This window comes from Cryptosporidium ubiquitum (genome assembly GCF_001865345.1).
Source record: "Cryptosporidium ubiquitum isolate 39726 chromosome Unknown contig_3, whole genome shotgun sequence".
Lineage (NCBI taxonomy): Eukaryota > Apicomplexa > Conoidasida > Eucoccidiorida > Cryptosporidiidae > Cryptosporidium > Cryptosporidium ubiquitum.
Window position 1 is genome coordinate 462731 of NW_021639817.1, and position 25109 is coordinate 487839.

Below are 25109 nucleotides of genomic sequence, written 5' to 3' on the forward strand. Positions count from 1 at the left end.
GTTATTTTAATTATTAAAATGTAATTTTTTCCATTTAATAAGTAAAACATTCAAATTAATAAAACTCATAAACTTAAAATTGACCATCAGCTCTACTAAAAAACTTATATAAAAAGAAATCCCTATAAAATCTAAACTTATCACATAAATCTTAAGTGATTCCTAGTATCTACTGTCATCGAAAATTAGTACTAGGATGTGCAATGCACTTTGGATTGCCCAATATTTTTTCTTGACTAATATCTAATTTATTTCGATAAATTTTTCCTTTAATAAGTAACCAAATAAATATACCCATAAATATAGACCCAAGAATGCTCAAAATCCCCATTATTTTCCAGGAAATATGTTTTTTTTCTTTTTTTTCCTTTTTATTAAAAATGATCTTGTCCTCTTCGGTGTTAGAATTAATAACATTATAATTCAGACTACTTGAATTAAAATGATCAGATCCCTGGTATTTGTTATCATTAACTTGATTTAGTCCATCATCAGGAGAATTTGTACTTATAAGACTTAAATCCAATGATTTTGGGTCAGTATTTGTGTTAATTATTTCTTGTTTTAAATCTGAGCGAGTACTACCAATAACAGGGGATAGATGCTGTTTAAATAATAAAATTGGATTTAAATATTCCATCGTAATATATAATGATTCAAAACTTTTCCATACAAATTCAATAGACTTGGCAACTTCTTCCGAATTTATCCCCCTAAGTTCACTGCTGTAAATGTTTATCTTTATGTTTTCATCTAATGGAACCCAAATTCTCCATGACCTAATAGGTAATTGATGAGGCCATCTTGTTCCTCCAAAGTATCGAAATCCTGATCTTGATTCGAACCTATTAGAGTGACTATTATAAATATAATCAACTGCATATGCCTTTATTCCATGAATACTACCTAATGTTGTTCCAATTACCCAAGTATCTTTGGAATTATTTATTACAATCCCTCGGTACAATACATATCCAGGGTGGTTCTTCTTTTTATTCCTTTTTTGTCTAAAAAAAGGAAATCCCATATACTCTCCCAAATGAAAATAATCCCCATTAATGTCATCAGTACCTCCGTTTACAACCATTTTGACATGTTTTGGTTTTATACCTCTAATCCTGACAAAAACTTTTTCTTCAACAAAATCACTATTCGGAATATTATGTACATACTTCTTTTTGAATGGAGGTTTCAAGAACGACCAGCCATCGGGTTCTAATTCGATTCCTCTTTCAGCAGGCCAATCAACATCAGATTTAACACGTGAAGTGTTCGGTCGTCTCCAAATAGCCAAAATTTGGCTGGGGTTAGTATTTCCCAATTGCCTTGAAATAATCCACGATATATTGTTTGATTCATTGAGATATGACCAAAGATACAAACTATTCCCGGGGTATTCTACTATTGAACTTTGTAAGCTAACTTCCTCACTCCTAAGAGGACCTCTTTGCACAAAGTATGGCCTACTTTTAAAGAATCCTTCCCAACTATATAAAGCATTAGAAAAGTATCCGTTTGCACCATTAATTGATATATCTAAAGTTCCGCGTGAAGGTGGTATACACGAGGGCGTTTTGTATTTTGTTAATCCACTAAATTTACTTATATGAGGATTAGGACATCCAGGGAATACTTTTAAATCATCAGGGGATTCAACTAAAGGAATGTGTTCAAGTATAATCGATTCCTTAGGAATAAAAGTAAATGGTCTTGCTTCCTCAACAATAATATCTTTATCAAAAACCAATACACGCTTAGATTCCATTTCTTTAGGTATTTTAACAGGTAATGGATTTCTTAAAGGAGTACTAGGATCTAGTTCAACGTACGGAATTATATCATGAGCACTAAACTTTCTTGGTTGAACATACCAACCCCTAGTGTATGCAGGAGAATACGGTCTTCCAATAATCTCTGCATATATTTGTCCAACTGATATTTTTGGGTTGTTAATTGGCCAGGTATCTCCAATACACCACCTTTCTATAGGAAAATTTAGAAAAAATATGTAAAGAGTTGGCTCAGGATAAATTCTTCTATAAACAGGCCTAACGATTGGCTCAACATACCAAGGATATTTTTGGTCATTTTGTGATAGCTGCATTGAATCTTCTCTCTTATATATTCCGTGTAATGCAGCATTGTATGATGAACTTCTGACTTCAACAAAGAGTGGTGTATATCTACCGTAAGGAACAGTACGTAAATATATTTCTTTTGAAAAAATTTCATCCTTTATATATCCTGGAAATGAAAAATATCCAAAGTTATTATATTTATAATTTTGAATCGAACTTTCGCCTTCTGTGATTTCACTTCCTGCACTGATATTGTAATATTTTACATTTAGTCTTTCAATTTCATTAATAACAAAATTTTCAATTCCAATCATTCTTTCATTGGGCCTTACCATGAATGCAAATTCATCAATTTGTAGATTTTCTATTTTTGGTTTTTTGATTAATTTAAATGGTTTAATTGTAGATAATTCTACCTTTTGTGGAGATTTATAATATGATTTCCCCGGGCTGGGACTACCCTTTTCTTTATCATTTGTTTGATTTTGATGGTTCTCTGTGATAGATATTAAGTTAGGATTATATTTATTCTCTATTTGAGGGTCTGGTCTGTTTATTTCTGAAATTTTAGTATCATATACATTTGAAATTTCGTCATATTCACTATCTTCAGTTGAAAACAGTGAGCTTTTTTCATTACTATTTTTTATCAAGCTAAGCTCAATGAAAAAACAGATCTCCTGGTCAAAAAACAAATAAATATATAAATATATTAATAAAAATATGCTCAGAAAATTTATACACATATCATAATTAAAAATTGAAGTTTTTATTTTTAAATTTGTAGTGTGTGTACACACAAGCCATTGATAGCCATTTAAATCTGGTAAAAAATAGTTATTTACCTTTATAATAATTAATTAATTATAAAACCAAAACCAAAAATTTTCAATAATTAATCTAATTTCACAATTTTTTTGAACATTATAATACATCGAAACATGATTATTAATTTGACGGTTTAAGTTAATAAAAATGAATACAGCTAATTAAGATCTTATATATATATATTTTTAAAAATTAAGTTATTACACAATTTGAAAATAAATGTTTAATTTTTAGCTTTAAATAATATACTTATTTCTTAAAAAAATTAAATTAGTACAAAAGATTGCAGAAAATGTCTCACAATTTAACTGTTAGAAGATTTGAATACTCTTTCTTTATTACAAAAGAAAAACAATAAAATTCGAATGTTCTTTTTGTATTTTAAGTTTTTATTATGCAGAAATATAATTAACCGTAAAAAAATTCGAATTTGAACATTCAAAATAAATCATAATAAATTGGAACTAATCAATTATCACTTTTATTAACTATATAACAGTACGTGAAATTAACCTAAACCAGAAAATTATTCAATGATTTTGTGTAATTACTTCATCTTAATTCCTCACAATTCAATTTTGAGAATAATTTACCGTTTTACTTACTTTTTATAAATTGAAGCAAATATTAATTTCAAGATATATACAATGCCATTATAAACTTAAATGATACCAAATAATTTTTTAAAATATTTATCAAAAGTAAGTTCCAGATTAATTAAATTAATATACCGATAAATGTAAAGATTAACTTTAAACCTAAACAATTTTGTAAAACTTAGAATTTATTTAAATAAATTCTATGTAAAAAAAATTTAAGAATCCCTGACTTGTTTTGGGAAGACTCTGGAATTTTAATTTATATTTGAACAAAAAAATTGGAATATTTAAGGAATGATAACATGGTTTCCTATTGTTATTCTGATTAATTGCCCATCACAGTTACATTTTCCTTCCCACTGGAAAATTAAGTGATTTTTAATGTGAATTAATACCAATGGAAAATATCTGAAATATTGTGCAAAAATGCACAGTTATTTCACTATTATAGAAAAAATAGATCGAATTTGATTTTAAATTCATTAAAATTCAAAATTTTTTTGAAGTTAAAATGAACAAAATACTTTTCTAAAAATATAAATAACAAAAAAATGATATAATTATTGCGATTATTAATTCCAGAATAGATTTCTATTTACTATACATAATTAAAGAAGCCAGTTATTAAAATATTTGTAATTTAAGAATTTTCTTAATATTATTAATTCTGAAAAAAAATATTAGGTACAATTACTAATGTTTATTACATTTACTCTAGGGATTTGCCGAAGAAATGAAATTATTTTAAAACCCTAATAAAAGAAAACATTTTAATTTGCATAGTTTTTAATTTAACTGCAATTAAGTATTGGTAAATTAATTTAACATTTTAAAAAAGATTAAATATTTAATAAAGACAAATTAAGAGAGGCAAGCTCACTAACCATGTTTTCTCGTTCTTAATAAGTAGTCAGAGTTTGTATTTTAGAAGAAAAGCAGTTAAATTTTATTTATCAATTTTGAATTCCTGTCATTAGTCTGTATGGGTATAAAACAATCTACAATTATAAAAAAAATCCTTTTTGAGTGTTGAAATAATACAAATTCCATATCAATTAACAATTATATCTTGTAAATGGGGACTTTATGCGCGAAAAAAGATGTTTAATCACTATTTTTTTAATGAATGAAACAAAGAATAGATTTCAATACCCATAACATGCAATTCAATTTAATTTTATAATGAGAAATTTAATCTAAGAAATTTATGCCGCGAGAAATATGTTAAGACATTTTAGATTTCTGTCTTTTTTTTTGGCAAAAGCCCGGAAAAAATTCCTCGTCTAAATTAAAAGTAGACAAAAAAACGCCCCCACTATTTTGTAATATAATAATTAGCTCGTGCTGGAGAGTATCCGGTACTATAAATACCGCGAATTAGAAATAAAAAATAGATATAAATTTAATTTTAAATATAGATCGGCAAATTATGGAAAGATCTTAATGACTTTGGATGTCAAACTTGAATAACTTAGCATTGCAATTGGTCCAAATTCTTAACCAACATAGTAGTGATGGTGGACCGCAAAGTGCTGTTTCATCTAACCAAACAGACACAGCAAATAAGTTTTTGCTTGAGCACTATAATAATTACTTCTTACCATATATTTCCAGAATAGGAAACGAACCTATTTTGAGCAATACCTGTAACCAAAATTCCACTTCAATTGATCAATTGTTGGTATCGTATCCAAATAATGGTTTAACAATTAATTCGATTATGAATTATGACCAATCTGGAAACCTAAATTCGCCTTCACAATCGGTTGATCAGGAACAATTAAATTTAAAACAAAATTTAGATTCATCAGCCTACAATTCAGGAATAAAATCTAAACAACTTTTGCTTACCTTACAAAACCAAACTCCATTGATTGGGCTACAAAGCACTCCTATGGAAGTTTCAAGGGCACAGATTTCAAATTCTTCTCCTCAACAAGTTATTCCACTTAATATATTAAACAATAATTTAAATAATTGGGCAGAATCTGCTCTTTCATCTTTGCTAGATAAACCGGACATGCTGATGAATTTAATGCGACTTGGTGCTGCCAGCATTATGGCATCTTATTATGGGCAAACACAGAACCCAACAGGTGTAAATATTTTCCAACAAAGCTCTCCACTAATTTATAATATGTCTCTTTCACCTAAACAAACCGAAACACCTTGTATCAACAATATTGGCCCAATAGAGATGAACTCTTCAACTATGGCATTTACTCCAGTAAAGTCACCTTCTACAGAAAAAACTGAACACCAAACCCCAGTATTTACACCCAATGCATCTCAACAATTTTCAGATGAATTAGTTTTCTATAACTTTCTTGAGCAGAGTAGAAAACTTTCATGCGATATTAAGAATCAGAATGAAAAAAAAAATTTATCTACTAACAAAAGTAATGGGCAAACTATTAGAAAAAGTTGTGCTGGGAGGCCACGTTTAGACCGTTCAGATTGGTGTTGTAGTTTATGTAGGTGCATTGAAACAGCACAGTGGAGATATCTTAGAAATACCATAGAGAATAATCAAAACAATATTTGTCATCGTGGTAAAATCCTGGTTTGTAACGCTTGCTATTTAAGAGTGTCTAAGGAAAACAAAATTAGACAAAAAATAAATACCTTTAAATTGGAAGGAAACGTAAAAATAGACGATACTTAGGAGTTGATAACTATTTTTTTTTTAGTTGATTAGTGTGCATTTCACATCCTATTACACACTGATTTAATAGATTTTGAACTTTCTTATCAATTGTTCTTAATTCTCCACTAATTATAATGGGGCAAGTATTTGTTTGTGAATGCTGCGGAGAGCAGTCTAAATGTATAATTGATCAAAACGAAGTGGAAATAGTGCGGCCAAGACATTGTATTTTGGAAGCTCAACGCAGAATGGGTTATATTCCAGTAGTAACATGTAGCCCAATGTCCTCAAGGAATCAAACTCCACGCTCAGTAATTTCATCGTATTTCCATTCACCGCGAGGAAATGAGTTATATTAAATAACTTATTTTTTTGATTTTGATATTTTTTTGTACAATAGGTCTTGTCTTCTTGCACAATTCCCCCATTTTATATGTAATAAAATTTTAATAAAAAATATATTTCATTTTCATGATTAAGTAATAAACATAGTATCTGAAGAATTCCAACAATCATGAACGAAGAAAATGTTTCGAATTTTCAGTTCCCAGATTTGGCAATTTCAAGAATTGCAAAATCAGTAGTAAGCAGCAATTCTCGTATATCGAAAGATGCATGCAAAACAATCAATAGATGTGCTACATTATTTTCAGTTTATTTAGCGTCTCTATCAAGTTTCTCAAAAGATGGGAAAAAATCAATAGTACGGGACCATAATGTAAAATCTGCTCTGAAATTTATATACTCTAATGATAATACATCCACATGAATAACCAAGAGAGTATTTAGTTAACTAATTTGTTTTTGGTGTAATTCAATCAGATTTTTAATTCATTAATGTATTTTTTAGAATGAGAAACATAAATTACCATTTAATTTAATCCTAAACAAGAATATTAAAGGACCATACGACTTTTTTAGAAGATTGGAGCCACAATATTTGTTTTTATTATAATAAATGAATTTAATCACTTTCTTATTGAAACAGTGTGAGCTGTCTTCGTTATTGATAAGTTTTCAGTATGCTTACAGATATCATGAATTGCTAGGATTAAGAAATAAAAAAATATATAAAGAGAATTATTAAAAGGAAATTTAATAGAATATTTTGTAAACGAACAATTTTAGGTAATCCTAGATTCTTTATTTTATTTTATGCTACGAAGTTAATATATTATAAATGGTAAATATATTTTTACATATTCAGTTTCTTAAGACAGTTTCTTCCTATAATAACTATTAAGTTTTTATTAGTTGTTTATTTACAATTATTTTGATTTATCTTGTTTTTAAAACTTCACATGTTGAGCCGTGCCATATTACTTCGCTACTCGAAAAGTTTTAATTTTGGAGAGCAATTCTTAATTATAAGCTACCTTTAATAGAAAGAATTCAATCAATATTGCAAACTTTATTTCACTTAACTTTCTCTTTCAAACAGTAAGAAATATTAACAGTTTCTTCCTTTTTGATATTAATAAATTTGTAGAATACAATATTTTGTTGTTTAATTCCTATTTCTCCAGCTTTATTAACCCTGAAATTCATCTATCGCGTTTTTATCCAATTTTTTAATTTGTCTACCATGGGAAAATTGGAAACTAGTGATTTATAAATTTAATAAAAAAAAATGGCCAATGATGGTTAAATTCAAAATGCGAACGAACCAAAAAAATGTCCTTTCAACACAATATTTTTTAAAAAATAGTCAAACAACTGGAATGTTCCAAACACCTTTTATTAACGTATTAGAAACCACTACTCTCCTTAAATTTAGAATTTTCGTAAAAAAAGTGTTCGCTTCATTGTAAAGATAAATCCATCAAAACACTCATAGAAGGGGGGGGCACTCATTTTAGTTCAATATTGCATTTGTTTATCTAACCTCGAGAAAAATTAAATGATTGAATATTATTTTGATAAATATTTTATGTAAATAAATGGGAACGTTTTTTTGTTTCCATTCTTCATCTGAAAGGATAACACGGAAGATAAGTCGTGAAATTAATTATATAACAAAAACAAGAAAAAACTTTGATGAGAAGGCGAATTTATTCATTTCGGGTGCATTAAAGTACGATAATAAAAAGTCAAAGATTTTAATCGATATGATTAAAATTGAGTTATCAAATTCAAATGCTGCTTTTGAAAAAAGGTATTTGTATTTGTGTTTGCTTGATAAGTTAATTATTGGAAATGTAGTGTATTTACAGTTATCTTATCAAAATAATTTACTTTCATATATTGCTATGCTTTCAGAGATAGTGGACAAAAAGGAATACTTTAAATGTTCTGAGAAAGAGGATAACGTAATGTCCTTATGTAGTCTTGCAGTTTCCTGTATAAATAGGTGGCACGAAAAATACTCTGGAATAAATGATGAACTAATCGAATTATTAAGGAAATTTACAAATAATTTCGCAGATTCTTCAAATATTGAGAATAACTCACAAAAAAACGAAATAAATAATTTTGAACTGAATAATTCAATTATTAACCCTGATGATGTCTTATTATCAGAAGAATCGAATAATTTAGTCAATTTAGATATTCAAGTTAGTACAAATTTATCTAGTCCTATTTCGAATAATTCAGTTTCTTTGGATAAATATGTTGGATTTGATGCCAAAGATAATCTGGGTGATTTGCTTAACGAAGAAACTTCTAGAATGGCTGCAAATAACTTATATGATCGTACTCCTAACCAAAATATCTTAATTGGCGATAAATCTGTTGAGGGAGATATCGAAAATGCTGATGAGAATGAGATATATTCAACATCAATTCAGCCAAAATCTACAAAAGTGAATTTTATTGAGAACTCAGTCGTTTACAGTGAAATTGAAACAATTGAAATGAAATACAACTTGCTAAAAGAAAAATATTTATTTCTCATTCAAAAGAATGAGTATTTACAATCTAGATTGGAATATTATGAGGATTTTAATGTGTTTCCTAAAAAAATTGCTCAGGATGATTGCTACGAAAAAAATAATTTTGAACTACTTGGCAATTTATCAAACACTACTAAATTAAGTAGTGTTTTTCTAGAAAACTTCAATAATCTTATCTTGAATAATGATTGGATTCTATTCGAAGATAACTTAATTCAAATAGGTGTTAAATTCCAGTTTTCAGAGAACATTGGAAACTGTAGTTTATACTTCGGAAATAAGCTACCAACAAGACTTGAAGATTTCAAAATGGAATTTAACTTCTCCAATGTACACCCTAAAGCCCTGTCAATTGTAAAGAAAGACGAAATAGAGTATCCAAGTTATATTTCAGGAAAGCAACAGATCTGTTTAATCTTTAATGCTGAATGCAAGGATGTATATTTTGGAGTACCAACAGTTGTAATTAAATTTTTATTGACAGATAATACTCCCAAAACTATAGAACTTCCGTTTCCAATAGTGTTGAGCAAATTTTCTTATGGTACAGAGCAATATTCAACAGACTTTATCACTAATCTCTGGCATTCTGAAATATATTTAATGTCCCAAGCATCATCACAAATAAGTTTAAAATCTTCGGTTGATTGTATATCAGAAATAATTAATAAATGTAAGCTTAACGAATCATTCTATTTATTTTTCGAAAACGAAGATTACAAAAAAGATCAAATAATTTATCTACACGGAAATGTATTGAACCACCAGGTAATTATTCAAGTTCGTGAATCTACCTCGCAAAGCTATATCCTACGTGTAAGGTCTGATTCCGGAGTCCTCTCTAATTCTATTCTTTCTATAATTCTATTCCAAACAAAAGTTGATACTTTTTAACTTGACGCTGATAGACTGAATACGTTGTGATGCACCCCCCACCTAAAGAGGTGGAATGCGGCGCCACATGTAAATATGTGGTTAATAAGCATGTATTTTAGGATATAGTTTATATTAATGCTTCAATAATTCAATCTAATTAATTTATTTTATGGGAGTCTTGTACTAAAATAACTTTTTTAATGCAACTAATTGCGTCTGTTTCAAGGCTTTCTTGTGAAAATAAATATGGAAGGAAAATGTATTCTACATGGTTTAAATAGATACAAAACAATATGTGAAATAGGTGAGGGCGCATTTGGGGTCGTTTTTAAGTGTAAGGATCTCATTACAAATGAAATCGTTGCGCTTAAGGAGTTTAAAGCAGTCTATTCGGATGAAAATGAAAACTCATGTGTAATGAAGAACTCAACATATCTGAAGGAAAAAATAGATATCACTCATAATAAAATTCTAAGAGAAATTGCAACACTTAGGAGGTTATACGGCCAGAAAAACATTATTCAATTAAAAGACTTTTTTTTGCATGAAAACCGATATTATTTGTCATTGGAATATTTTCCCCAAACACTTTTGCAATATCTGGAAAAAAGCCCCAAAGGATTGCCTTTAGAAATAATTAAATCATGTATTTACCAACTATTGACAGCATTGAAAAAGTGCCACTCTATGGGAATTATTCACCGTGATGTCAAACCCGAAAATATTTTAATTAAAGAGGGTGATAAAAACACGAATTTGGAACTTAAGCTTTGTGACTTTGGATTTGCGAGGTTTATTCAACAAAATAAAAGTTATTCAAATCAATATAAAGATAGTTTATCAAAATCAACAGATAATTTATACGTGGCTAACCGTCCACTTACAAGTTACGTTTCCACAAGGTGGTATAGAGCTCCAGAATTGCTCGTGAAAAGTGCAGAATACGGACCAGGAATAGATGTCTGGGCAGTTGGTTGTATAATGGCAGAACTGATTGATGGAGATCCCCTTTTTCCTGGAACAAGTGACATTGATCAGCTCTATTTAATAAGGAATACAATAGGGAAATTAGACAATAAAAATCAAGGAATTCTTGAATCAGACAAAAAGCTCTACGATGCATATAAAAAACATTTTTATAATGGTTTTGTATCTGGGTCAAATTCAAGATATAATACTGATTCAAACAGATCAAGTGGGGTAATCCCCCCATATCAAATAATATCAATTAAAGAACGTTATAAAAAGAAAATTGATTTAATCACACTCGACTTTTTGGAAAAATCCCTAACAATTGATCCAAAGAAGCGGCCGGATTGTCAAGAATTAATGCTTCATCCGTTTTTTTCATCAATAAACAGGGCTGAAAGATTGACTAATCAGGAAAAAGAGTACGTTGCATCTTTACTGTTAAATAAAACGAATACATCAAAATCGTTCTCATTGCCCATTTTTGTGGGGTCTTTTTCTTATAATTCGGTTACAAAAAGAGAAAAAAATGGTCATAAAAACGAAATAAACGCTAGTACAAATAACTTCCCAAATAATGTTGATAAATCCTGTACAGAGCAAAAGTTTACTTTAAGTGATGACAAAACCACTGCCCCTTCAACTCCAGATGAGAAATCTACTTCTATATCACACGGCGGCATATTCTGTAACTCAAAAATTTGGTATGAAAAAATTTCACTCCCTAAACTCCCACATATTATGCCACCTCCCCCACCTAAAAATATAAACAATTTGAAAAATGGGTCAAGTAGTGGGATAACGGAGAGCATCAAGCAATAGTTATTTGAATATAATTATGTAGATAGCTGAAAGAAATTAACTAGATATATATTATAAGCTGTTATTTATAGGATTTGTAAAACTTAATACTAATTCGTTAAAATAATAATTACTACTATTAATGTTCTATATTTTAATCATTCAGTTATTGAACGTGTAGTCATTCCATTCCCGCTGCTATTGTTTTCGGTTAATTGTTTTTCATGAGTTTTTTAATTTAATTATTTATGGATGTAAACAATAGGTTTGTTGATTAGACTTTAGCTCCTATGAAGCCTAAAAGTAGATTCCAGAAAAGTCAGTTAATGATTGAAATAGAGCCTCCGAAAGAAATAGACGAGGATCATCGAGATTTTTTGATAAAGGAGTCTAGATGGATGTATGGATGCTTCACAGATGAACACAAGTGGAAAACAAAATTATTTAAAACAGTTGCTCAATGCGCAGTTAGATACCTTCAGACCAAAGACCAACGCCTAAAAAAACGAAAAGAAGAAGAAGATAAACGCCTAAAACTTGTTTCAAAAAATGTTTCGGTGAGCATCCATAAATTCTGGAATAATATTTCAAAGATAGTAAGACATAGAAAACTAAGTGAGTTAAATAAGCTTTTGAGAATTAAGCAATTTGAAAAACTTGATAAACTTGTTTCTGAAACTGAGAAATTTTATTTTGGAATAACTGATGAATTATTGGATTCAAGAAAAACTTTATCAAAAGATCAATACAAAAAAACTGAAACAAAAAGTATATCTGATAGCGAAGATGATGTTGAAATAGATAACTGGGAGTATATTGAAGAAGCTGACAATAGATTGGATCTAGAAATGGAAAGCTCTGATTTTGATAGTGATGAAGTTAACGCTGAGCTAAATGAACTCAATGATGATGCAAATTTAAATTTGGAGGAACTATACTTAAAATATTATGGGAGTTCCAGCAATAAAAAAATTGATTTAAAAAAAAGTAAATCAGATCCCATAACTATAGAAAATGAAATCAAACACAAAACTCGTGAATATTGTAAAAAGAATAATGAATATAATCTTAAGAAACATGATGAAGAATTAGATACGGAAAAAGATATAAATGGTGTAAATAAAAAAGACTACTCAAATTGGAAAGATAAATGTGATTCATTGAAAAGTAATGTAAACACTTCAATCAGTAAAGTCGTTACAAACCTAAAAGACAAAAATCATTCGTCAAGTTTTATGAAAATTAATGAAATTCACGAAAAAAATTCCGGCCCTAAGACTAAAATCCCTTTTCTTTTAAAACATAATATGAGAGAATATCAAGTTGCAGGACTTGAATGGATGGTTAATTTGTACAAAAGAGGGCTAAATGGAATACTCGCTGATGAAATGGGTCTTGGGAAAACTATTCAAACTATCTCACTTCTTGCATATCTTGCATGTTATATGGAAAATTGGGGTCCGCATTTAATTGTTGTGCCTACAAGTGTAATGTTGAATTGGGAAATGGAATTTAAAAGATGGCTCCCCAGTTTCAAAGTTATCACATATTTTGGCAGTCCTAAAGAGAGACAAAAGAAAAGAATGGGATGGAACGATCCTGATGCATTTAATGTATGTATAGCATCATATACTTTGATTCTACAAGATGCACATATTTTTAAGAGAAAACATTGGCAATATTTAATTTTAGATGAGGCACAAAATATTAAGAACTTTAAATCACAAAAATGGCAAGTAATGCTATCATTTAATACTGAAAGAAGACTTTTGCTTACAGGAACGCCTTTACAAAATAATTTAATGGAATTATGGTCATTATTACATTTTTTAATGCCACACATATTTACATCGCATCATGACTTTAAAACTTGGTTTTCTGACCCATTAACAAGTGCTATTGAAAATCAGCAAATTGAAAATGAAAAGAACTTATTAAGAAGACTACATACTGTACTGAGACCTTTTTTATTGAGAAGATTAAAAAAGGATGTGGAAAAAGAAATGCCATCAAAAATTGAGCACGTAATTAAGTGTCCTTTAAGCAAGCGGCAGAAAGAGCTTTATGATGAGTTTCTTGAAAGTAAGTCAACTCAAAATACTATTGCTGGCGGAGACTATATTGGCTTAATGAATGTATTAATGCAACTAAGAAAAGTTTGTAATCACCCTGATCTTTTTGAGCCTAGGTTAATCAATACACCAATATTTGAAAAAAAACTAATGATAAGTTACTCATTTAACTCACTCATATTTTCTCCAAATATATGCATTACCATGTCTTCTAATGTGCCTACACTTGGGAAAAATATTTTGACAAATAATTACCTATTCATCGGCAAAAAAAATAATAAACCGAATTACATTACATTGTTTGACCAATTAACTAATAATAGATTTGTAAATCTACCTAATATTTTCATTTTATATAATGAAATCCATATGAGCAAGGCTCAAGTTCAATCTCAATGTGAATTAACATACAAAGAATGGTCCAAAATACAATCAAAGGATTGTATTTCATCGAATCCACTATTTACCACATGTATTTCAGGATCAGAACATCTTTTGGATGCAAACCGTTTTATCCAACTAAACCTCAACCAATTAGCTTCTAATGGCACCAACCACCTTTTAATTGGAGCGGAATCACAGAGCATTCAATACACGAAATATATTGACAGCCAATATATTTTGGACCAAATAGGTAATAACAAGGTGAAGAATAAATCTTCAAATAATACAATGAATTTTAATAAGAATGTTTCTTTATTTTATGAAACTGACCAGAAATCTATATTTGAATGGAGACCTTCATGCGATTACCCACATTTATTAGATGAATCAATCCAAAAATTTCATTGCAAGCCCAATGAAAATACTATTAATTGTAAGGATAAACCATACCTAAAATTTAGAATGCCCTTCAAAGTTGTTTATGGAAGAGACTGTAGAAATTTTATCTTGAATGAAATACAAAATAATTTAAAGGTGATTGAAGAAGAAACAATTTTATTCTCTACTTTTCCTAGTCTATTTGCAAATAAACGAAAATTTCATGAAAATACATCTAAGTTTCGAAAGCTGGCTTATTACAATATTCCTTACGGAAAAAATAATAATTCTATTAATTTGAGAACATTTCCAAATGGATTGTTATTTGTAAAACCTTATTTTTATAGGCAGCTTCCAATGCTATCACAATTCAGTATGCTTCTTGAAAGCAGAGTTATTTCGACAAATTGTTCAATTTCAATAGAGGGTAAATACTCATTTGTTAAAAATGAGCTTTTTTACAACTCATATATTTCTTTAAAAGTTTATAATCTTATTAATGCTTCAAATACATATTTACATAATGTTTCGTTCCTTAAAAAGTGTCTTGTTCCACCCAGAAGAATAATTGAAGATGATTGTGGAAAATTTCAAATACTTTCTCGAATTTTACATAAACTCTTTAATGAAGGGCATAGATGTATTATTTTCACGCAGATGAGTAAAATGTTGGATGTATTAGAATCTTTTATCAATTATAGAGGCTATAACTATCTTAGACTAGATGGAAGCACTAAAGTTGATGATAGGCAAAAGCTTGTGAATAGATTTAATAGAGATCAACGAATTTATCTATTTATCTCATCAACTAGGTCCGGTGGAGTCGGTTTAAATTTAACAGGTGCAGATACTGTTATTTTTTATGATTCCGATTGGAATCCAGCAATGGACAGACAAGCAATGGATCGTTGCCATCGTATTGGTCAAACAAGAGATGTGAATATATATAGGTTGGTTTCTGAATGGACAATTGAAGAAAGCATTTTTAAAAAACAACTTCAAAAGAGATTATTGGATGATGTTGTTGTTGATCAGGGTCAATTTACTTCGGAATTCTTCACAAAAGGCGATATCCAAAAAATGGTTGGATCGAGAAGCCAGAATATGCTAAGTTCTGAGAATAACGGTATATACGTTACAAGGGTGCTTCACGAAAGTTCAACTTCCGAATTGAGTACTTTAGTGAATGCTAACGATAGCCAAAAGAAAGAATTTGAAGAAGTTCTGGCTGCAGTTGAAGACTCAGATGATTTTAATGCATTAAAGAAGTCTTCTAAGGAAATTGCTGCCGAGAATGATGATTTTATCAATGAATTTGTGGAAGAAAAAACAAAAAATAGAGATGAAGTGAAAAATGCTCTAGAAAAAAACGCAAATACTCGATTTACGCAAAATAATACAGATAAAAACATTCAATTGAACAAATTACTCAAATATTGTATTGAATTTTTTGAAAATGTGTCAGTTCCTTTGGATATTCAAAATGAAGTTGATTTAATGGAATATCAAATTAACAATATTGACACTCAAAGTTCTAGTGAAAAATCATCTTCTGGAGGATCACAAAGTGATTCATCATGTAATTAGCTGCTGATGCTTGAGATAATGAATTATAAAAGCGCATCGAACAACAATTAATTCAAAGAGTTCAATACTAATATTTTTTTAATTTGTTATGAATAAGGCGCCTGAAAATTTTACATTACTCATTTTTAATCTAATACGATTTTTTATTCAATGAATAAACGACCGAGAGAAACTGTCCTTTTGAATGAATACTCATCGATACCTTTCTCAAGTATTGAGATAAAAGATTCAGAAGTTAAGGAAGGATGTATGGAATTCCGAAAGGAATTATCTGTGCAGGTTGCGTTATATTTAAGAGAACGGATACCATCCAAAATAGTTGAACTGAACAAAAGAATGAAAATTTCGGATAAACCGGGGTCCGTTCTATCATCAGAAGAATTAAAACCTATTAATATCGATAACGGTAAGGTTCATTCGAATTTACAAATTAAAGAACTAGTTGTGTATGTTAAACAAGAAGTTAGTGAGTTAATAGAAATGGTTAGTTCGATTAAATTATGGGTACAACTAAATATTCCCCAAATTCAAGATGGAAATAACTTCGGAGTAGGAATACAGGAAGAGACTATTCAAGAGCTCGGTAGAGTCGAAGATGCAACGTTTTCATTGTATGAGAGTGTATGCAAATACTATTCTGAAAGGGCGAGGCTTTCGTCGAAGATAGTCAAGTATCCCAACGTTGAAGATTACTTAGGAGCTATTAGAGAATTAGATGAGAGGTATTGGGTCTCGTTGCGTTGTTCAATAGCTGATATGCGGAATAATTATGCATGGTTACACGACCTTTTAACTAAAAATTGGGGAAAGCTTAGTAAACCTCGTAATTCAGAAGGTACAAACATGGTCTATTAGAAATATTTTTAAAGAATTCACATTTAATACTTCTGTATAATATCTAGTATCTCAATGTTTTTATCTACAGAGTAACTCATTTTTTTTTATTTTTCAATTTTTGGCATTTTCTACTTAAACTTTTTGGACGCCAAGAAGCGTCTTCTGTCGATTATTAGTACAATTTGGGAATTAATTTAGTATTTAGTGAGAATAATTATTGCATTCGAAAGAATTATAATATTCTGAATAAAAACACAAATATCCGCCTAAAATCAATAAGGAACTACTTATATTTAGTTTTAATCACAAAAATTAATTCTATTTCAAAAGATTTCTGCAATGGCAATTGATAAGGATAAGTTGTTTGCTGACCTAATAAAAGATAAGCCAAGCTTAAAGCATGAAATGGCACCAACATATAATCCTTCGGAAGTTGAGTTGTATTGGGACACCATTTGGTGTGAATCAAAAATATATTCTCCAAACTTTGAAAGGGCAAGAAATTTGCCTTTTGAAAATAAATTTGTGATTGCTCTTCCCCCCCCCAATGTTACGGGAAGACTTCACTTAGGCCATACACTTACTGCGGCAATTCAAGATAGTTTGTGTCGTTATCACAGATTAACAGGGAAAGAAGTACTTTGGATTCCAGGTACTGATCACGCTGGTATTGCCACTCAAACGGTTGTAGAAAGAATTATTCATAAGACAGAAAATGTTACTCGACATGATTTAGGAAGAGACAATTTTCTTAAAAAAGTTTGGGAATGGAAAGAGAAACACGGATCTGCTATTTGTACTCAATTTCGTAGGCTCGGATGCTCGCTAGACTGGTCAAGAGAATTTTTTACTTTGGATGAAAATATGTCCAAAGCAGTAAATAAAGCATTTATTCAATTATTTAATCAGGGGTATATTTTTAGAAAAACCAGGTTGGTATCTTGGTGTTCATATCTTCGCACGGCTCTATCAGACATAGAAGTCGATCTATTAGAAATTAGCAAACCTTCAAGAATTAGAATTCCAGGTTATGAAAAAACGGTTGAAGTTGGGGTTCTATGGTACTTTTCTTACCCACTAGAGCAGCAAGGCCAAACCTATGAATGGCACTTTATGCCAGAAAACAATACTAGTATTGAAAAAATTACCGTCGCTACTACAAGAATTGAGACTATGCTGGGGGATGTTGCCGTTGCGGTAAACCCAAAAGATAATAGATACAAGTCACTAATAGGAAAGTATTGTTTACATCCATTTATCAAAGATCGTAAAGTTATTATTATTGCAGACGAACATGTAGATCCAGAATTTGGAACGGGATGTGTCAAAATTACTCCTGCGCATGATAAAAACGATTTTGAAATAGCAACAAGGTATAATGAAAAGCATAAGAATGAGCCGCTATTTGAGGAACTTAAGTTCATATCTGTATTTACCAAGGAGGGAAATATTGGGCCTGGTTTTGGAATTTTTTCTGGAATACATCGTTTTAAATGTAGAGAACTGATTGAAAAAGAGCTCGAAAATAATAAACTGCTAGTTGAGAAAACTCCAAATACAAAAACAATGCAAATTCCAATTTGCTCAAGGTCAAATGACATAGTTGAATTATTCTTAATCCCCCAATGGTGGATGAATTGTAAACCATTTGCTGAGAGAGCATGTAAAGCTGTCAAGAATCATGAACTTAAGATTGAACCCAAGTTTCACGAACAAACTTGGTTTTATTGGTTGGAGAATATTCAAGATTGGTGCATTTCTAGGCAGCTTTGGTGGGGTCACAGAATACCTGCATATAGAGTTATTTCGAGTAAATTAAATTCTACAGAAGAAATTTGGATTGCTGCTGAAAACGAAGAAGTGGCAATTGAAGAGGCAATTCAAAAATACGGTTTAAAAAAATCTGATTTTCATGTATTAAGAGACAATGATGTGCTTGACACATGGTTTTCATCTGGCCTAATCCCATTCTCTCCTCTTGGGTGGCCAGATGAAATCAACAAAAAAACTAAAATGAATGATTTTTCTACTTTTTTTCCAACAACTCTTTTAGAAACAGGATCAGATATACTATTTTTTTGGGTTGCTCGAATGGTCATGTTGAGTTTTGCCTGTACTGATCAATTACCTTTTAAAACTATTTACTTGCATGCAATGGTACGTGATTCACAAGGAAGGAAGATGTCAAAATCACTCGGAAATGTGATAGATCCAATAGAGATTATCGAGGGAATTTCTCTTGATGATTTAAACAAAAGGCTTGATCAGGGAAACCTCCCTTTACAAGAAATTAAAAAATCAAAAGAGAACAATCTTAAGGACTTTCCCGATGGAATTCCTGAGTGTGGAGCAGATGCACTCAGAATTGGCCTACTAGCCTACACAAAGCAAGGAAGAAACATTAACTTGGATACAAAGCGTGTAGTTTCATACAGGTATTTTTGCAATAAATTATGGAATGCTTGCAAATTTGCATTTGGTAACATTGAAAACGTTTCGAATTGCATGAATAAGAACTTCGAAGCGATTTCTATAAACCAGTTATTCTCAAATTACAATGAGGACTTACTTTGGGAGGATTATTATATTCTTTATCGATTGATGGAGTGCATTAATAATGTTAAGGATTCATTTGACAATTTCTTATTCTCTGAAGTTGTGACGGCAACATACAATTTTTGGCTTTATGAACTTTGTGATGTATATCTTGAGCTCGTAAAGAGTAGATTTAAAAATATCGAGTCATCGTTTGGATATGCGTTCACAGCAGCTCAGGTTTTGTCTATTTGTATTGAGTATGGATTAATCCTTTTACATTCATTAACTCCATTTGTCACGGAAGAGCTCTATCAAAGATTTAAACAAGTGATTAGATCGCCTACAATTACTTCAATCTCCACGTCAAGATTTCCTACAGTTTTTGTCCACAGTAGCTTAACGCCCACTAGAGAGCAAGAGTTCAAAAAAATGATGAACATCGTTACGAAAATACGCTCTTTAACGACAATACTTGGAATATCTAACAAGGACAAAATAAATATTAAAGTTTATGTAGTTTACAATGGAACAGACCCCGAATCTATAGATCTTATTTCAAATGTTGCACCCACATTTGTTACCAAACTATCACAAATAGGTGGGACAGTGGCACTTTTTGATCCAAGTGCGAATGAGATTGAAAAACTCAGAAAAAATTGTTTGCTCGACGTCGTAGATGAAAAGACCGTTTATTATTTGAGGCCTCCAGAGCTTGTAGATTTATCAATAGCGCTTAAGAAAATAGAAAAACAGCTTGACTCAAATGTTAAATCACTTGAATCATACAATAAGAAGAAGTCGTCTTCATCATATGATAAAGTTCCAGAATCTATCAAGAAGCTTAATGATGAAAAAATTGAACAACTTGCTTCTACTATTGATGCGCTTAAAGTTGCACATTTAAATATAAAGAACCTTATTAATCAATAACATGTATTTGCTTGGGGGGAAAAAACACCAATTATTTATGAATTCATTTATCAATTAAGATAAAAGCAAAATTAGTTGTGGCGCCCAGTACTGTTTACCCCGCTCTCCCATTGGAGCGCACCATAAACATCATTTTTAGACTAGATAATAATAATAGTCATAAATTAAATTGCGAAATAGGAGAAATTTATCTTATTTTGTATATGAAATTGTTGTTTTTGTTGTCTATTAGTTTAATAACATGGAAGCCTTGGAATGCCAACTTTTTATTGAAAGGAAAAATCAGGAAATCGAATGTCTGGCAGTAACTCCTAATGGTTACTTTTGTGCTGTCGCACAAAGAGAGGGAAACATTACCATTTTTGACACAATTACCTTTCATTCCTGGTTAAAAATTCTGAGCATTGAGCAACGCTCTTTAAGAAGCCTATTTTTTTTAAAGAAAACCAATTCAAATTCTGGACTTAAAAATGCCCAATTTATCGATAGTAATTCATCTTTACAAAGTGAGAATTTGAGTGAAACTGATAGTGATTGCACTAATACTACGGCATGTACGTCTCCTATTAAATCTCCAATTAAGAAATCTTACCATTCTACGCTTAAAAATAATACTAATATATTTGAGTTGTATAAATATAGACTTATTGGGTTGGGGCTTGATGGAAGAATTTTTGAATGGGACTTGAGTAATGGCATGGTTTTAAAAACTGCCTTTTCTTATGGAGGCGCAATTTTTCAAGGTATTTTATCTCCATCGTATGAAAATTTAGCGTTAGCATGCGCAGATGGATCAGTTAAAGTATTCAGCTTGTTAAACAATGAACTTTCATTTATGTATTCTTTGCCAAAGCATAGCAATAGGCTATTATCAATAACTTATCTAAATGATAATACAATATTTGCAGGTTCTAGTGATGGAGTAATTTTAGAATATAACCTAGAAAAAAGAATATGCATTAACAAAATGTCGGTATGCACAGGTAAAAAATCAAGTGATAAAAGCACTTCAAAAAGTGTGTCAATATGGTGTTTAATTTGTTTAGAGTCTGATAAAATTTTGTTTAGTGGTGATTCAAATGGAACAGTAATTCTCTGGGATTTAATTACCTATACAGCAATAAATACATTTAAACATCATCATGGAGATGTTCTAACGCTCTCAAAACTCGCGAATATTAACACTAAAACACCAGATAATATTTTAGTTTCCACCGGACTTGACGGGCGTGTGGTAACATATATTCATACAGGGAACTTTAATCACTCTGAGCAATCAGGAAAATGGCTACCTGGTTCATTTTGTTACCCTCACTCTTCTTCTATAGGTTCGGTTGCAACAGTTGCTATGCCGCACATTAACGGACCATTAGCCTTGTCAGGTACCTGGGACGGGAAGTTGATGCTTTGGTTATCGTTTGAATATAATAAAAAGAAGTGTAGAAGTAATTTTGAATTTTTGTCCGCTTCTCCGAGACTTAAATACTTAACTCTTCCTATAGGAGTATTAAAAAATCCGCAAAGCATCCACATAGCAGAAAGTGAGCGTTTGATACTACACCAAGGTTTATCAAATCTTGAATTATGGTTCATTTCTGACCCTGATATAAATCAAGGTATTAATTCATCTTCTGAGAAAATTTTGATAAACCCATTTCAAATTACTTACAATAAATTAAACGATTTTTGTTCCCATATCATTGAAGGCGATAAAAAAATCTCCAAATTAATTCCGGTTCAACCAATTAAATTATTAGACATTAAACTTTCTAATAAAAAAAACGAAATTATTGGTTGCTCTGCACTGAGTAAAGACGGGAATTACATAATAGGTTCATTTTCCGAATCTGGAATAAAGGCAATAAATATAGATTTTCAAAGCTTGAACATTAATAATATTCAACTTGAATCTTGTAACGGTATAATAGCTACTTCAATGAAGTTTTTAACAAATAACATATTAATTATTGGTGGTTACTTAGATTTAGATTACAAGAATAATTTAAAAATAAAACCAAAAATTTACTTTATTGATATTGAAAGAGATATTGTTGTCTCTTTTTTAGAACTTAAGCATTTCAACAATGAAGAACACTCAGTAATTGGGAAAATAGTATCATTAAATATTTCCCCAGATAATCAATGGCTTGCAGTATTAACAAGTTTTGGCAATACATTTATTATTGATCTTGATTCGTTTAAATTAGAAGTGGATCTAACAAACTTAGAGAGTGAAGTGTTGAATCCTTTTTCGCAAAATAATTATTCTACACCAATTGCTTCAATATCCTTCAATAATCGTGATAGTGATATTGTTTCTGTTATGATGTCAGATGGAAAATATTATTTTTATTCAATCAGCTTAAAAAAGATAATACCAAAAGAATACATAAGAAACCATAAAAATTATTCCGATAACTCCTCAATTGTTTATCGAGTCCCTAAAAAAATATATTCTCCAATTTTGCACGGGCCAATTCTAAATATCAATTGGATAATACCATATAATCATGTTTCAAAAGGAAGTGAGTGTAATATTCAGGATATTATTATTATAAGCACGATTGATTATACTAGTTATTTTTATTTAAATAACTATGAAGAAACTAGTAATAATTGCCAAGATAATACATCTAGCAGCGATTTTCTGAACTCAATACATATGGAAAAGAATCTTTGTGGACCCGTGTATAAATTACCAAGATTTAAAAAGATAGACGCCTTCACATGCAATTATCAATTTTTCCCCGAAAGATCATTTGAATTTTCTAATTATTTCAATAATGTTAAATTTTTATTCGGTAGTGACCTGAATAAGGACTTTTTAAGGAAAGATTCCTATGATGACATTTTTCTTAACCATAAACTAATTTACGGTGTATTTTGGACAAACTCTCCAAAATGGTTTTCTTTGTTAAAAAGAGGGTTTTTTTTTGAACACAAAAATGTTCAAGAAAGCCAATTAAATGGATGTTTGATTATTTTATCATGTAAAAGTAATAATAAAAATAGGAGTGAATACCATTCTGAGATTACACCAAACAATAGAAGAAAATATGGTGATTAATCATTTATATTTTTTTATTGGTTTTGCACCAATATATTGTGCTATTAAATATTCTATTAAATTGAGTCTATTAACTACTTTTTTTCTATTGTTGTGGAATTATTAGGGTTATTTAAAATAAAAGAGTTTGAAATAAATTTGAACTTTGATACAAAATTTCCATTTTGAGAGTTTACTTGCTCGTATTTTAGTGTTGAATATAGAAAACTTTCCTTTAAATTATTTTTATCTTGATTAATTTTTTTCTTATTAAAATTGGAGATAATTGTCTCATCTTCATTCGATTGATTCCCTAATGTTTGTGCAGGTTTTATTTTTAAAATTATGGGGGAAAGAGCTATATTTTGAATTTCATTTTTATTCTCTGTTTCTCGACTTTCAATTGGTATAAATGGGTTAATGTATGGATAGTAACTTGGGTATTTTCTGGTTATTTTTTCAGTAGGCAAGTAGTTATTTCCTTCAAAGAACAAGAGTTCTTGGCCGTAAGACAGCTCTTTCTTTGTTATGATATTATCACTAAGTAAAACTTTTGTTTCTTGGGAACTAGCTGCTGAATTATTGACAAAATTTGGTTCTAGTTTATAAATAATAAATTTATTATTGAATTCAGAATCTGAGTCGTTACTTTTATAGTTTCTATCATTTCGATTACTTTCAGTTTCATCAATTGGACCTAACTGTTTTTTTTTCTTTGTTTCAATTAAAATATAATTTTCTTCTGATTTAATTTCTGAGCCAAATTCATCTTCAAAACTTGGAAAGCTTTTAAAGTTGATTAATTTTTTTTTATTAATTCCTGATTCTATATCAAAATAATTTGATCCAGAATCGTAAATCAAATTTTCATCTTCAGTTTCCTCTCCGTTTACTGGGATGATTTTAATACTTGCAATTGCTTCTGATAATTTTTCGGAACTGTTATAACTAGGATCTTTCAATTCTCCATTAGAAAAATCATTTATTTCTTTGATAATATTGACATTAGATGATAATACATAATCATTTGTTGTGCAAAATATCGAGATAATACAGAATAATTCGAAGAAAAACAATAGTTTCATATTAAACATAGTAATTAGATACAAATTTTCTTTTTCATATTTTGTGTGACTGTTGATATATATATGAGTGTAAAAAGAGTGTAATTTTAAAGCCATACAGAAAATAACTATAATTTATGCAAAAAACTAGCAATTTTGAGTAATCTGCTTTTTTGATTGTTCTATTAAAATTCTAAAATGGGGGTTTTGATACTAGTTGTATTTATTCTTTATTTGTCAGGAATAAATAAATAATTAATATCATGAAACGTTTAGATAAAATCAAACAAGCCATTCCTGCAAATTTTATTTAATGCTCATAATTTTCTTTTTTTATCTCTTTAATAGTTAATACTTTTTATTTTATTCTATGAAATAAAATTAAGATCTTGATATAATAGTGTGTAAGCGCGTGTTAGCACTACACACAATGAATGTTAAAAATTAAAGGGTGAGTATATTTGCTGAATCAATAGTTAAGCTAAACAATATTAATTAGATTTCAGGAAATAGGAAAACTTTCGATATTATCAGATATAACCTACATTGGAATTTGTATTGAAGAAATTAATTATTCTGTA

General features: G+C 29.8%; 11 protein-coding genes across 11 annotated transcripts; 9 read left to right on the forward strand and 2 right to left on the reverse strand.

Annotated features, from left to right (window-relative positions):
• Positions 1-175: 175 nt before the first annotated feature.
• On the reverse strand, positions 176-2824 carry cubi_03530 (uncharacterized protein; the record flags this gene model as incomplete). The annotated part of the gene is made up of 1 exon (XM_029020543.1): positions 176-2824. The coding sequence occupies one exon, from the start codon at positions 2822-2824 to the stop codon at positions 176-178; it is 2649 nt and encodes an 882-aa protein (XP_028874987.1).
• A 2134-nt stretch (positions 2825-4958) lies between these two features.
• On the forward strand, positions 4959-6170 carry cubi_03531 (uncharacterized protein; the record flags this gene model as incomplete). Its single annotated transcript, XM_029020544.1, has 1 exon — positions 4959-6170. The coding sequence occupies one exon, from the start codon at positions 4959-4961 to the stop codon at positions 6168-6170; it is 1212 nt and encodes a 403-aa protein (XP_028874988.1).
• A 116-nt stretch (positions 6171-6286) lies between these two features.
• cubi_03532 (uncharacterized protein) lies at positions 6287-6511 on the forward strand (the record flags this gene model as incomplete). The annotated part of the gene is made up of 1 exon (XM_029020545.1): positions 6287-6511. One exon carries the CDS (start codon positions 6287-6289, stop codon positions 6509-6511), a length of 225 nt encoding a protein of 74 aa, XP_028874989.1.
• A 155-nt stretch (positions 6512-6666) lies between these two features.
• cubi_03533 (uncharacterized protein) lies at positions 6667-6921 on the forward strand (the record flags this gene model as incomplete). The annotated part of the gene is made up of 1 exon (XM_029020546.1): positions 6667-6921. One exon carries the CDS (start codon positions 6667-6669, stop codon positions 6919-6921), a length of 255 nt encoding a protein of 84 aa, XP_028874990.1.
• Positions 6922-8092: 1171 nt separating this feature from the next.
• On the forward strand, positions 8093-9940 carry cubi_03534 (adaptin AP complex subunit Alpha; the record flags this gene model as incomplete). The annotated part of the gene is made up of 1 exon (XM_029020547.1): positions 8093-9940. One exon carries the CDS (start codon positions 8093-8095, stop codon positions 9938-9940), a length of 1848 nt encoding a protein of 615 aa, XP_028874991.1.
• Positions 9941-10168: 228 nt separating this feature from the next.
• On the forward strand, positions 10169-11713 carry cubi_03535 (serine threonine protein kinase; the record flags this gene model as incomplete). The annotated part of the gene is made up of 1 exon (XM_029020548.1): positions 10169-11713. The coding sequence occupies one exon, from the start codon at positions 10169-10171 to the stop codon at positions 11711-11713; it is 1545 nt and encodes a 514-aa protein (XP_028874992.1).
• A 269-nt stretch (positions 11714-11982) lies between these two features.
• cubi_03536 (SWI SNF2 family ATPase) lies at positions 11983-16113 on the forward strand (the record flags this gene model as incomplete). Its single annotated transcript, XM_029020549.1, has 1 exon — positions 11983-16113. The coding sequence occupies one exon, from the start codon at positions 11983-11985 to the stop codon at positions 16111-16113; it is 4131 nt and encodes a 1376-aa protein (XP_028874993.1).
• A 150-nt stretch (positions 16114-16263) lies between these two features.
• cubi_03537 (subunit of proteaseome activator complex) lies at positions 16264-16968 on the forward strand (the record flags this gene model as incomplete). Its single annotated transcript, XM_029020550.1, has 1 exon — positions 16264-16968. The coding sequence occupies one exon, from the start codon at positions 16264-16266 to the stop codon at positions 16966-16968; it is 705 nt and encodes a 234-aa protein (XP_028874994.1).
• A 321-nt stretch (positions 16969-17289) lies between these two features.
• On the forward strand, positions 17290-20418 carry cubi_03538 (valyl-tRNA synthetase; the record flags this gene model as incomplete). The annotated part of the gene is made up of 1 exon (XM_029020551.1): positions 17290-20418. One exon carries the CDS (start codon positions 17290-17292, stop codon positions 20416-20418), a length of 3129 nt encoding a protein of 1042 aa, XP_028874995.1.
• Positions 20419-20659: 241 nt separating this feature from the next.
• On the forward strand, positions 20660-23485 carry cubi_03539 (WD40 repeat-containing protein; the record flags this gene model as incomplete). The annotated part of the gene is made up of 1 exon (XM_029020552.1): positions 20660-23485. The coding sequence occupies one exon, from the start codon at positions 20660-20662 to the stop codon at positions 23483-23485; it is 2826 nt and encodes a 941-aa protein (XP_028874996.1).
• A 74-nt stretch (positions 23486-23559) lies between these two features.
• Positions 23560-24558, reverse strand: cubi_03540 (uncharacterized protein; the record flags this gene model as incomplete). The annotated part of the gene is made up of 1 exon (XM_029020553.1): positions 23560-24558. One exon carries the CDS (start codon positions 24556-24558, stop codon positions 23560-23562), a length of 999 nt encoding a protein of 332 aa, XP_028874997.1.
• Positions 24559-25109: the final 551 nt, after the last annotated feature.